Genomic DNA, 12,264 nt, shown 5'->3' on the forward strand with positions numbered 1-12,264 from the left:
AAGAAGACACAGGCGAAGTTGCCTTCAGATTAATGGGAAGGGCAAGTAAAGTCTGAAGGAAGTGGTCATCTTGGTTTGCAACTTGCAGGCACATGGGGCTGTCAACAAAGTATGGGGTAGGAGGCAAGGATTATAGTCTCACTATACATTGGAAAATAAATGAGAAATAGCAGTGCTGGTGACTCATGGCAGACATTTATTGGGTGGAAATAAATGGAAGTGGAAAAAGAACGTAAGATGCATGCCTTTGAAGACTTTCATTAAATGATAGATATTACTAGTGCTAACCAATATTTATGAATCCCTTCCCTTTCCTGGACACACAGGGAAATTATGCGTTCTGTGCATTTCAATTTGGCAAGTCCATAGGACTTGCTTTGGCCAAGAAAATACGAATGGGAATGACAAGTATCACTAGATGAAAGCCTTTTTTAAAAATGTTTATTCATTTTTGAGAGAGAGAAAGAGCACACATAGCAGGGGAAGGGCAGGGTAGGGGGGACAGAAGATCTGAAGTGGACTCCACACTGACAGCACAGAGCCCAATGTGGGGCTCAAACTCACAGAGCACAAGATCATGACCTGAGCTGGGTTCAGATGCCCAACCAACTGAGCCACCCGGTAGCTCCTAGATGAAAGCATTTAAAAGACAGTGTGCAATTTCTCCATATTCTTCTGTCATGCTCCAGAAATTATGGGAGCATTGGTAATAAGGAAACAACACATAATGAAAAAGCCTGAGGTTCTGAGCTTTGACACAGAGGCTAGCTGCCCTGGAGTAGCCTTTGAGTGAGAAATGAATTTTCATCTTATTTAGCCAGGAGATTTTTGGTTTTATTTGTTACTACGCCACAAGCTAGCCTATCCTAATACACACGATAAAGAAAAAGTATAGCAGAGTGAAAGAAATTTGGTTTTGTAGTGTCTGTACTTAAAACACTAAACCTTGCGATTATGGCAGCATGCTACAGTATTACTCGTGGATATAGGTATTTTCCCCATCCAAGACTCGGTGATTACAAAAGCAAAATTAAGGTAATGCATTTGGAATACACTCAAGACATCCAGAATAGAGAATTGGAAGAATGTGGGGAATGCAAGGTTAATTTTTGATGTAAGAGCCAAGTGATAGATTTCAGTGCAGCTTTTGACATTGATAATGACTTTCTAGTTGATTGTTGCCATATTCAGAACACTTCAATTGTTATTTTCCATTTGTTTTATATTTTTATAGATTAGTAGAAAAAAATCCTTGCTGATTCAAAAAGAAAAAAAAAACAGTTAATATGTTGATGTTCTTAAGACCCTTTTTCCTAGTAGTGTCATTTCATGAATTAATGATTCTGGAACTTATGCTGTTTATTCTATGTTACTTGTTTATTAAGCTTTGTTTATTTTTGAGAGACAGAGAGAGAGACAGAGAGAGAGAGAGAGACAGAGAGAGAGAGAGAGAGAGAGAGCATGAGCGGGGGAGGAGCAGAGAGAGGGAGACAGAATCCAAAGCAGGCTCCAGGCTCTGAGCTGTCAGCACAGAGCCCAATTTGGGGCTCGAACTCATGAACCGCGTGATCATGACCTGAGCCGAAGTCAGACGCCCAACCGACTGAGCCACCCAGGCACCCCTATTCTATGTTACTTTTTAATGTGTATTCTTTTATAAAGTAGACTTCTAAGAAGTGAATGTAAAAGTCACAGGTGTGTATCAGGAGAAGATGATGTCACCACAAATGAGTTAATCCAACCAATTTAAATTTTACCAAGAGCAGAAATCATTAAATTATTTAATCTTTAGCATAGAAAATAATTGTAGAAAGTCCTTTGGCACAATACTTTTCATATGTAAATATTGGGAGTATATTTTGAAAGACATATTACATATATAGCAAAAAGAAAAGGAAACGGTCCTATGTTTTAAAATTATATAGAAATACATATAAATATAAATACATACTTATCATAATAGCCAGCATCCCAATTGATCTGCAAAGATCCTTATCTCTTGATATTCTTACCTTTGTGTGATTCTCTCCCACATTGTACCACTGTTGGTCTGTGTGACAAATAGCGTATGGCAGAAGTGACGTCACTTCCAAAATTAGGCTATAAAAGACTGAAATATCCACACCCTTCTATATATAGATATAGATATAGATGATATAGATATCAATGATATAGATAGATATAGATATAGATGTAGATATAGATATAGATACAGATAGAGATAGATATATTTGTCTATCTCATCACTCACTCTTGGAGACGCCAGTTGCTTTTTTGTGAAAAATTTCAGGTAGCCCATGCATAAGGAAAAAGGCCACAGCCAGCTTCCAGCAAGGAGCTGAGGACCATCAACAACCATGTGAGTGATCTTAACAGTGGAGTCTTCAGGCCCAGAGGAACTTAAGATGATTGTAACCCTGGGGACAGGTTTATTACAACGTTAAGGGAGACCTTAAGCCAGAAAACCCATTTAAGCCATTCCCAGATCCTGACTCCTAGAAACTGTGTCAGATAATAAATGTTTGCCGTTTTAAGCTGTTACATTACCAGTAATTTGCTGTGCTACAATGGATATGTGATATATTTGCCAAAATAGAATAGCAAAGAAGCCCTTAGGGTTTATTGAAGGCTTTAATATTTTAAACTTAACACTGTTACAACAATTTTCTTCTTTAAATTAAAATCGTATGAAGTATTGAGGCTTGCCATGATGATTGCAGTCCCTAAATACATAGGGGGTTATTTTCTAATGGGCCCTTTTTAAAAGGTAGTTAATATCACCCAAAAGTATAAGATGAATTTTACTCAAATATTATTGGATGAGATAGTATTTTTTTTAAAGTATCTACCACAAAAATGTTTATTTCAAAATGATATATTACTGGTATGGATCATGCTCTCCTTTGCAGAAGGGCATGCTTCGTATAGTGTGGGGCTGATCTCAGGGCTATGTGGATAGTCTACCGGTTGAGAGATGTTTTTGACTTAAACGATGTCCTTTGTTTCGCTAAGTTGTATCAACAGATTCTTTTGTTACTAAAAAAGAATATTTAAGGACAGATCAATTACATGATTTCATCCGTGTGACTTTCTGCTTTCCCAGCATCCAGATGGCCTGATGGTTTCAGCATCAATTCATCAGCAATGCTTCTTTGAGAGTATCTAGTTGAGTCTCACGGAACCAGGCTAGCTGGATCTTCTTAACTAGGTAACCATTCTGTTTAAGCTTTAATTTATGGTAGAAATGGAGAGGAGAGGGGATTAGAATTTGTACCGGTTTTCTAGGGCTGCCATTATAAAGTACCACGGATTAGTTTAAACAACAGAAATTTATTTTCTCAAGATTCGGGAGGCCAGAAATCCAAATCAAACTGTCAACAGGGTTGATTTCTTCTGAGGGCCTTTCTCCTTGGCTTGTAGATGGCCATCTTCCTTTGTGTCTTCACATAGTTTCACATAGTTTCCATAGTGTCTATGTCCTAATCTTCTCTTCTTATAAGAATACCAGTCATATTGGATTAGGGCCCACCCTAATGCCATCATTTTACCTCTTAAAAGACTTTATCTTCAAATGCAATCACATTCTGAGGTATGGAATTCAGACTTCAATATGTGAATTTGAGGGGGGACATAATTCAACCTATAGGAGACCTGAAATAGATTGTTTCGATAAAAAAACTAAAAGACCAAATAAGTAAAATCAATAGAACACTTAAGCAGAGCTGAATAACAGATATGTTATAACACAAGTAAGAATGAATTCATATTTATTATAAGTGACAAGGCTCAGAAGCCATATGAAAATTAATATAAGAATCAGTAACAACAAAACAATTAATCGTGGAGAATTTCTCCATGGAGCCTGGGTGGGAATCACTGGGGACCAGCTTGGAAAAAGGCTACTACAGTGAGAGAGGAAGTGGTTACATCATCATCATGAAGTTGATAACAAATGATATTTTTAAATGAGGAAGTATCAAAAATTGCTCTCTGGACCATTCAGAGGAGATCGGGTGCGTTCAGGGTGGTATGGCCATAGACAGGACCATTCAAATTGATCCAGGTATAAAGAGATTAAGGAACATATATTTGAGCATTGGTCTTTTTTGGAATTGGGTTGTTTGTATTAAAAGAGTATTACAAACGTTTTACGCAGAAGAAAAAAAAATCACAGTTAAAAAGCACATCAAAACTATTGTAAAATACGTACGTATGTGTTAAAGAAATGCAGAGCGAAAAAGTAATCAGATCTGGGTATGGATGTTGTAAATACCATTTTTAAAAAAGTAAATTCATTGCCTGTAATGTTTAATTTTAAGAAAAATCATTCTAAGACAAGCTGGTGGGTTTGCTGAAGTTAAAATACCAGATAGTGTATTCATATGAATAGTTCTTAGTTGATCTCCAGGAAAAATTTGAAAATAAAAACTAATGTGCTTTCTCCCAGGAATTTGAGAACATACCAAATCCATCAAAAGGCTTTGTGATGTGGTATCTTACAGTGAATGGACATCAACCATGTTTATAAAAATGATCTTATTTGGGGTATTAATCTACTTAGCACATTTGGCCATACGTTAATCAAGGTAATCTTTGCACATGTGTGTGTGTGATGGTATGTAATACAAAGCAAATAAAGATATTCTATTTCTCTTTTTATGAAAGACACAGGCAATTTGCCCACTGAATTTCTTTAAAGGCTTTTAATACTAACATCTGTAGTTATTTAATACTTCAGAGCAGGAGTTAACAAACTTTTTGTGGAAAGGGCCAAGCAGTAAATATTTGCAGCTTTTCTGGCCATAACTGGCCATAACTGGCCATAACAGCTTTTCTGTGTCATAACTACCCAACTTTGTCACCATAGCATATAAAAACAGTCATCAGCAGGGGCGCCTGGGTGGCTCAGTTGGTTAAGCGTCCGACTTCAGCTCAGGTCACGATCTTGCGGTCCGTGAGTTCGAGCCCCGCGTCGGGCTCTGGGCTGATGGCTCAGAGCCTGGAGCCTGCTTCCGATTCTGTGTCTCCCTCTCTCTCTGCCCCTCCCCCATTCATGCTCTGTCTCTGTCTGTCTCAAAAATAAATAAATGTTAAAAAAAAATTTTTTTTAAATTAAAAACAGTCATCAGCAATACTTAAACAAACGTGGCTGTGTTCAATAAAACTTTAGGTATTAAGACTAAAATTTGAACTTCAGATCGTTTTCATGTATCACAAAATATTCTTCTTCTTGGGATTCTTCCTCTTTTTCAACCATTTAGAAACATAAAACCCTTTCTTAGCTAACGGGCTATGCAAAAATAGATCACAGGCCAGATGTGGTAAATGTCTTAGAGCCTCCTTATTACTATACTTATAGGCTGACAAGGTAGACAAAACACTAAAGAGACGCTGAAAACCACAAAAAACATGAAGGCCTTCTAACAAGTTCCTAGGTGGAAGCCCAGCTGCCTTCTAGAATACCTCATTGCTAGGTACCAAGCCAAAACCAATTAGCTGATGTTGAATTCATTGAGAGACACGCTCTGAGAGACAGAGCATGAGTGGGGAAGGGGCAGAGAGAGAGAGGGAGACACAGAATCTGAAGCAGGCTCGAGGCTCTGAGCTGTCAGCACAGAGTGCAGTAACGGGGCTTGAACTCATGGACTTTGAGATCATGACCTGAGCTCAAGTCAGATGCTTAACCGACTAAGCCACCCAGGCACCCCGAATTCACTGATTTTCTAACTGAAATATGCAGGGTGACTGAACCATTGGAAAATGTTTGCACTTTAGACAATTAGAGTGATACAGTTTTAGCAGTCAATGTATCGTGCATGGTTTTCCTGTGACAGCCATTCACAGTTGTGATAGTTAGCACACGTGCAGTCCTTTCCATGATCCAGTAACTGGTCTAAGGACTTTAAGTGTATTTTTTTTTTCCTCACCAAAAATCCCTAAAATGTAGGTATAATTGTTATTTTCATATTATGGATTTTTACCTTTCAAAATTATGTCACTGTGTATCTGGCTTCTATTATCTGGTGTCTGTGTGTGTGTGTGTGTGTGTGTGTGTGTATGCGTCTAAAAACAGAGAAATATATGTGTATAAATAATTGTATTCACTTGTACAAAAGACCATGACCACTCTTATCAAAAGCCCACATCCATGCTTCTGTTGTCACCCATCATTTTTTAAATCATGCAAAATAAAAAGGGAAATAGAACTATTTTACCAACTGAATGAGCACACAGTCAGTGCTATAACTACGAGCATTACTCCCGGTGCTTGTGCCCTGAGGTCGGATGAAGCCTTTAATATCCAGTCCTTCTCATACAACCTCCCAAACAGAGTTACGGTCAAGACAGGTCCAGATGGCGGCTTCACGCTAAACAAGCGTCCATCACTTAACACCTAATGAAAGCACAGAGAAGTTAACCGGGTCTCCCCTGGAAGTTCTACAACCCCACCACACACTTTTAAAATTCAGTGCAACTGGATGAAGAAACAGGAAAAATAATGGCTACCTTCTGTCAGAAATTTTGAAATGGTACAGATCACGGGAAAAATTGGAGGTGTGGAATTGGCATGGATTCATTTATTATTGAATGGCTATAATCAATATCTTATAATTGACTTATTTGAGGAAGCATTCCATGAGGAAACAAGCATAAAGCAATGGGTTTGGGAAATCTAATGCTCTCAGACAAAATAGGCTCTTCCAAGTGGACAGAAGGGACTGACTGAGGGGGTTGAGCTGAGCCTCCGTCAACCCTGTCACTCGCTCACCACAGCCCCCCAACATGTTCATTGACCCAATGCCCCACGGTAGCTGTTCCTACAAGGAATACAGAGTAAGAGCAGAACCAGGGGAAGAATGTGGCTGGGCAGAGCTTATACAGTAAGGAACTATTTCCGGCCTTTAAAAAAAAAAAGTGTTTTGTTTCTTGACAATTTCAGCTACCATCAGATTCTCTCTCCTTAGCTTTTCCTTCCTTCTTTTTCCTCCTGTGATCACAGAAGGTCTTTACACAACAATGAAAGGAATTCCCTTTAATTTTGCTAGGCTATCACTGCTCTTGATGTGAAGGGGTTCCCTCTGGTGGGACTGGTCCTAAAACCCTTCTGGAGTCTTCTTCCTACTCAGGGGATCCGAAACAGCCAGCCTCCTCCCAGTAGTCTCCATAATATATACATGTATATATGCATACATAATATATATACATATATATATTATTCTCAAGGACACTAATTATTATAGTAAGAATTTCCAGACAAAAAATTCAACCTGCTCAGTGCGCTTCCTGATTCCTAAGAACAATTTTATCCTTTCCAAATGGAGATTTTTGTGATATTTGTAAACACTTGAGTCGGTTTCATACTCAAAAAGTGCTCCCTCTTACATGAAATGAATTGTCAATATTCAGCAAAGATTCTTACCTGAAATTCCCCAGGTGCAACCTGACTGTCACTCAGCAACACCTCAGGGAAGACATATTGGGTTCCAAAAGTGCCACTGAGGGAAAACATTTCAAACCTGGTGGAAGCAGATTCAACCGCATCACCACAAGTGCGTAAGTCTGGTGTTTTACACTTCAGCAGAGTACAAATCTAGGAAAGTAAATGCAAACCAGTGAGTCCTAAGAAAGCCAACTGATGCACCCTTCTGACCTACAAATATTGCCTCTGCTATGCCTAGTCTCTTTTGTTTGATAAAATAATGTTATTTTTCCATTCGATTAATTCAATTCATTGATGGATAGCTAATTCAACTAGTAATAAAAATAAACGACTTCAGACCCTAATGCTTTCTGCCATTCACGGTCAAACAGATTAAATCTCATGAAGAAACAATCAGACCCTTGGTCTATAGCGATGAACAACTATACCCTCATTGTTCTCAAGCTGGCAATGCTTTTAATCATTGACTTCCATTTTTTTTCCAAAAGGTTAAATCTAGTTTCATCTCTGCATTTTTGCCTATTTCCCGCAATAAAAGAAATTTAAAGTTGTAATGAACCCCAGAGTTGATCTAGAGGCAATCCCTGTGAATGGGAAAAGTCACACACTTTATATCTGAGCAAGAACTGAAATAGTTCTCACTGTACTACACAGTTATATTCTACTCTACTCTGCTACATAATAATGTAAATGTAATGTACATGTAAATGTAAATGTAAAATCTAAGTATAGGAATCATCTCACTATGCAGATGCAAAGTCCCCAAAAGGAAGATCCATATTCATTGAACCTGTACTGCATCTTCCAAGCCTTATTTCGAGCCACCTTACCTCCTGCCTGACTAAAACAACAGCTTTAACTGGTCTCCCTGTTTCTACTTTTGAAGTCAGAGAGTAAGAGCTTTAGAGCAAGTATGTTAAGATGGGATACAAATAGCTTTCAGATAAAGGAACAACGAATACATGCGTCTGTTTTATTCCCTATATCTTACCTAAGCCAAACTTAGTTTGTTTGTTTAAGACATGAACCCATAAGGATAGGAAAACAGGAGGCTAGAGCATGGCTTAACGCTGGAAGTTGGGACGGTTGATGCAAAAGTAGTGACTGATTTCCCAAGCCTAAGGAAAGCCAAGTCCTAATCTGGCAATAAGAGAGCCACAAATCAACCCTATCTACACGGCAGAATACTCAGAAGATTCCACCCTTGGGAGCACCAGGTACCTCAGGAACTGGTAAAGTTGTGGTGGCTAATGTAAGGAAAATTGGTAGGAATTTGTTAAGGATGCCTCAGATTCTGAGCCCCCCACCACAGATGGGCAAGTCTCTTCCTCTATTCCAGTAAAAGATGGGGCATTTATTCCCAGAGAGGGTAAAGCAGATGATTTTTAGTAGAGGTTTTGAAAAACCTGGTTGAAGGGGATTACATGAATGAAATTTTGTTGAGATCATCCCCCTCCACCATGGATGCATCCAGCAAGGTCATTGCTCCCACCTGGTTCTCTAAATGCTGTCAGCAATGAATTTGCCCTTCAGAAATAAAATTCCCAGATAAATACAGGACAGGAGCCCAATTTAAGTTTGAAGTTTAAATATACTAACAGTATCAAAAATGGTTTTTAGTGTGTAAGTATGTCTCAAATATTGAATGGGACAATCTTATGTTTTTTAAATATTTGTTGTTTATCCAAACTTTGAATTTACTAGGGCACCCTGTATTTCAATTTGCTAAATTAGATAACATTATTCAGGAAGAGAATTAGAAGAATTTTAAAGACTGAGAAACCTGACCCATCCCAAGAGGAAGTCTCCAAATATACTTACTCAGGGTTTCCCCTAACAAAACGCTTGGTTAGATCACCCTACTTTGGAGTTTAAATGGGCAAATATCACTCATGCTCAGCCTTTCACTTAGTTTTTGGTAAGGTTAAAGGGTTGCTGTATTTATGAGCAAAGCTTCTAACATGAAAGAGAGAGCAGAACAGGGAGATAAAAGAAACTTTAGGGAAAAAGAGACTATTTAAGGAGAAGAAGCTTCAAGAAAAAATTTTCTGTGGGGCACCTGGGTGACTCAGTCAGTTAAGTCTCTAAATCTTGATTTTGACTCAAGTTGTGATCTCACAGCTCTGGAGATTGAGCCCCCTTTCAAACTCTGCACTGACAGTGCAGCGTCCGCTTGGAATTCTCTCTTTCCCATCTCTCTGTGCCTCCCCCACTCATCCTTATTGTCTCTCTCTCTCTCTCTCTCTCAAAATAAATTAATAAACATTTAAAAGAAAGAAAAAAAGAAAAAAATTCCTTATTAGTCTCAGAGAGATAAAATACTGGATCCACAAAACAACATCAACAGAAAAAAATTCATAAAGCAAAAAAAAATAGTTCTTGAAAAATAAAAACATGTCAACAAAAATAAGTGACTCAATGTAAGGCTTGAAAGATCAAGAGGAGTAAATGAAAAAAGAGAGAAAGAAAAAAAGAAAGAAAGAAAGAAAGAGAAAGCAAGAAAGAAAGAAAGAAAAGAAGAAAAGAGAGAAAGAAAGAAAGAAAGAAAGAAAGAAAGAAAGAAAACAAAGAAAAGATACAAAAATATTAGAGGACAAACCCAAAAAACACATGATTCCAAAAATAAGAGTTCCAAAAGAGGAAACCATGGAGGGGAGGAAATTCTATAAGGTTTCTGAGCAAACAGTAGGAAGAGGGATACACATACAAAGCAGAAGGAATCAAAATAACTCAAGAATTCTCAGTAGCAATACAATGACCTTGAATTTTATACCTAGGGAAATCCTCCATCAAATATGAAAGGAAAGGCATTTTCAGACTTTATATATATATAAGAAATATATCTATATCTGTATCTATATATATATATATATATGAAATATATATTTGGTCTTTTTCTAGTGCCTGGCAAGAAGAGCTCTAAAATCCTTGGAATTTCCTTAGTGATGAGAGGTGAAATGTGAAAAGAGGGGCTTTTGTTACTAATAACAAGCCTCTTTCAACCACGACTGAGTTCATGTTAATGAGGAGATTTTTGGAGAGCCTTAAATAACCACAGGATGGAAACTGGTGACCAGGGAAACCAACCACCTGGTTAGAGAGTTGGAATTTTCAGCCTCGCCATCCCCACCCCTGTATCTGCGGAGGGAAGAGGAGCTGGAGGCTAAATTAAGCACCAATGGTCAATAACTTGAATCAATCATGTCCATGAAATTAAGCCTCCATGAAAATCCCTAAAGTATGGAGTTCAGAGAGAATCCAGGTCGGTGAACAAGAATGCCATATCTACATGATGGGAAGGCGGCATACCCCAAACTCCATGGGACAGAAACTCCTATGCTTGGGATACTCCCAGACCTTGCCGTGTGTGTCTCTTCATCTGGCTGTTCATTTGTATTCTGTGAAACGTCCTCTGTAATAAATTGTTACTAGTACATAAAGCACTTTCCTAGGTTCTATGAGCCATTCCAGAAAATTAGCAAACCCAAGGCAGAGATCGCGGGAGCCCCTGATTTACAGTCAGTCAGGTCAGAAGCGTGGGTGACAACCTGGACTTGTGATTGGAGTCTCAAATGGGGAGGGGACCAGTCTTGTGGGACTGAGCCCTGAGTCTGTGGACTCCGCATTAGCTCCTGGTAGATGATGTCAGACGAGTAAATTTCAGAAGAAACAGTTAAAAGATTCAAAAGTGTTTGCCTTCAGAAAGAAGGACAAGATGGATTAGGGAAGAAACCGGTGTTTCACAAGATTTTAGTGCTGTCTTCTTAGGTGTGCCCATGCATTACTTTTATTAAAATGAAGAAAGACGTGATAGAGGCAATCCAGGTGGTAGGAAGGGAGAGAACATCTGGCATATGACAAGGACTCAAGAAACAAAGGAGTTGACTCAGGAGCTGCTTGCAATGCAGCCAGTGTTCACGTGAGCAAACCTGGTCGTATAGGTCTGACAGTTAAAAGTTTATGTTACTTTTTTTAGCAGCAACAACAACAACAATAATAAAAGTTAACATTCATTAAGGACTTTTTATGTGTAGGCACGGTGCCGAATTCTTTACATTTATTTGTTAGTTTATATATTTACTTATTTTTAATGTTTATTTCTTTACTTTGATCGGGGGGGGGGGGGCAGGGAGAGAGAGAGATTGAGCACGAGCAGGGGAGAGGTAGAGAGAAAGGAAGGCAGTGCGGAGCCAGACGTGGGGCTCAAATTCACAAACTATGAAAGCATGACCTGAGCCAAAATGAAGAGTTAGATGCTTAACTGACTGAGCCACCCGGGTGTCCCTGTTTACATTTATTTATGAAATCAATGTTCCCACAAATGCCATAAATAATAATAATAGCTATTATTATTATTATTGTCATCATTCTTACTTCTCTCCTAGGATTAAGTTAGGTCCTCCAGTTGTATGGTTTAATTGTCCGTGGTACTTTCCTTTGGTAACATTTGTCCCAGCTAAAATCAACTAGTGATTTCCTTAGTTTTCTCTTCAATGCCTGTGTCCCCACCAGCATTAAGCTCTATGAAGACAGTGACAGTATCTGTCTTGCTCATCTTAATATCCTCAGGCTGTACCAAGTGCTTGCACACAGAAAGCATTACATAAATATTTGGTGAATGAAAATGAATCCACATGTTACAGATGAGGAACGAGGGATTTAAAGAGGTTGGCCCAGGGCCAGGTGGTCACTATGCAGTTAAGAAGCGATTTACCCAGAATTTCTGACTCCAGAATCTATGTTCTCACCATGTCATATCCCTAATTTCTTACCCTGTTGGGAAATAGTTTTACATTCTAGAAGAGACAGGCTGGTGATTTGGA

General features: G+C 38.5%; 1 protein-coding gene across 1 annotated transcript in view; it reads right to left on the minus strand.

Moving 5' to 3' along the window:
• Window positions 1-2,712: 2,712 nt before the first annotated feature.
• LOC102971182 (pantetheinase) overlaps window positions 2,713-12,264 on the minus strand; it is a 38,834-nt gene continuing 29,282 nt past the window's right edge. The window contains exons 7-9 of the mRNA XM_015535968.2: window positions 7,421-7,591; window positions 6,216-6,394; window positions 2,713-3,651 (exon numbers count right to left, since the gene is read on the minus strand). Coding sequence (XP_015391454.1) covers window positions 3,636-3,651; window positions 6,216-6,394; window positions 7,421-7,591 — 366 coding nt within the window. The 3' untranslated portion in view covers window positions 2,713-3,635. The remainder of the gene's footprint in view (window positions 3,652-6,215; window positions 6,395-7,420; window positions 7,592-12,264) is intronic.

Source organism: Panthera tigris, chromosome B2, assembly GCF_018350195.1.
Source record: "Panthera tigris isolate Pti1 chromosome B2, P.tigris_Pti1_mat1.1, whole genome shotgun sequence".
Taxonomy (NCBI): Eukaryota; Metazoa; Chordata; class Mammalia; order Carnivora; family Felidae; genus Panthera; species Panthera tigris.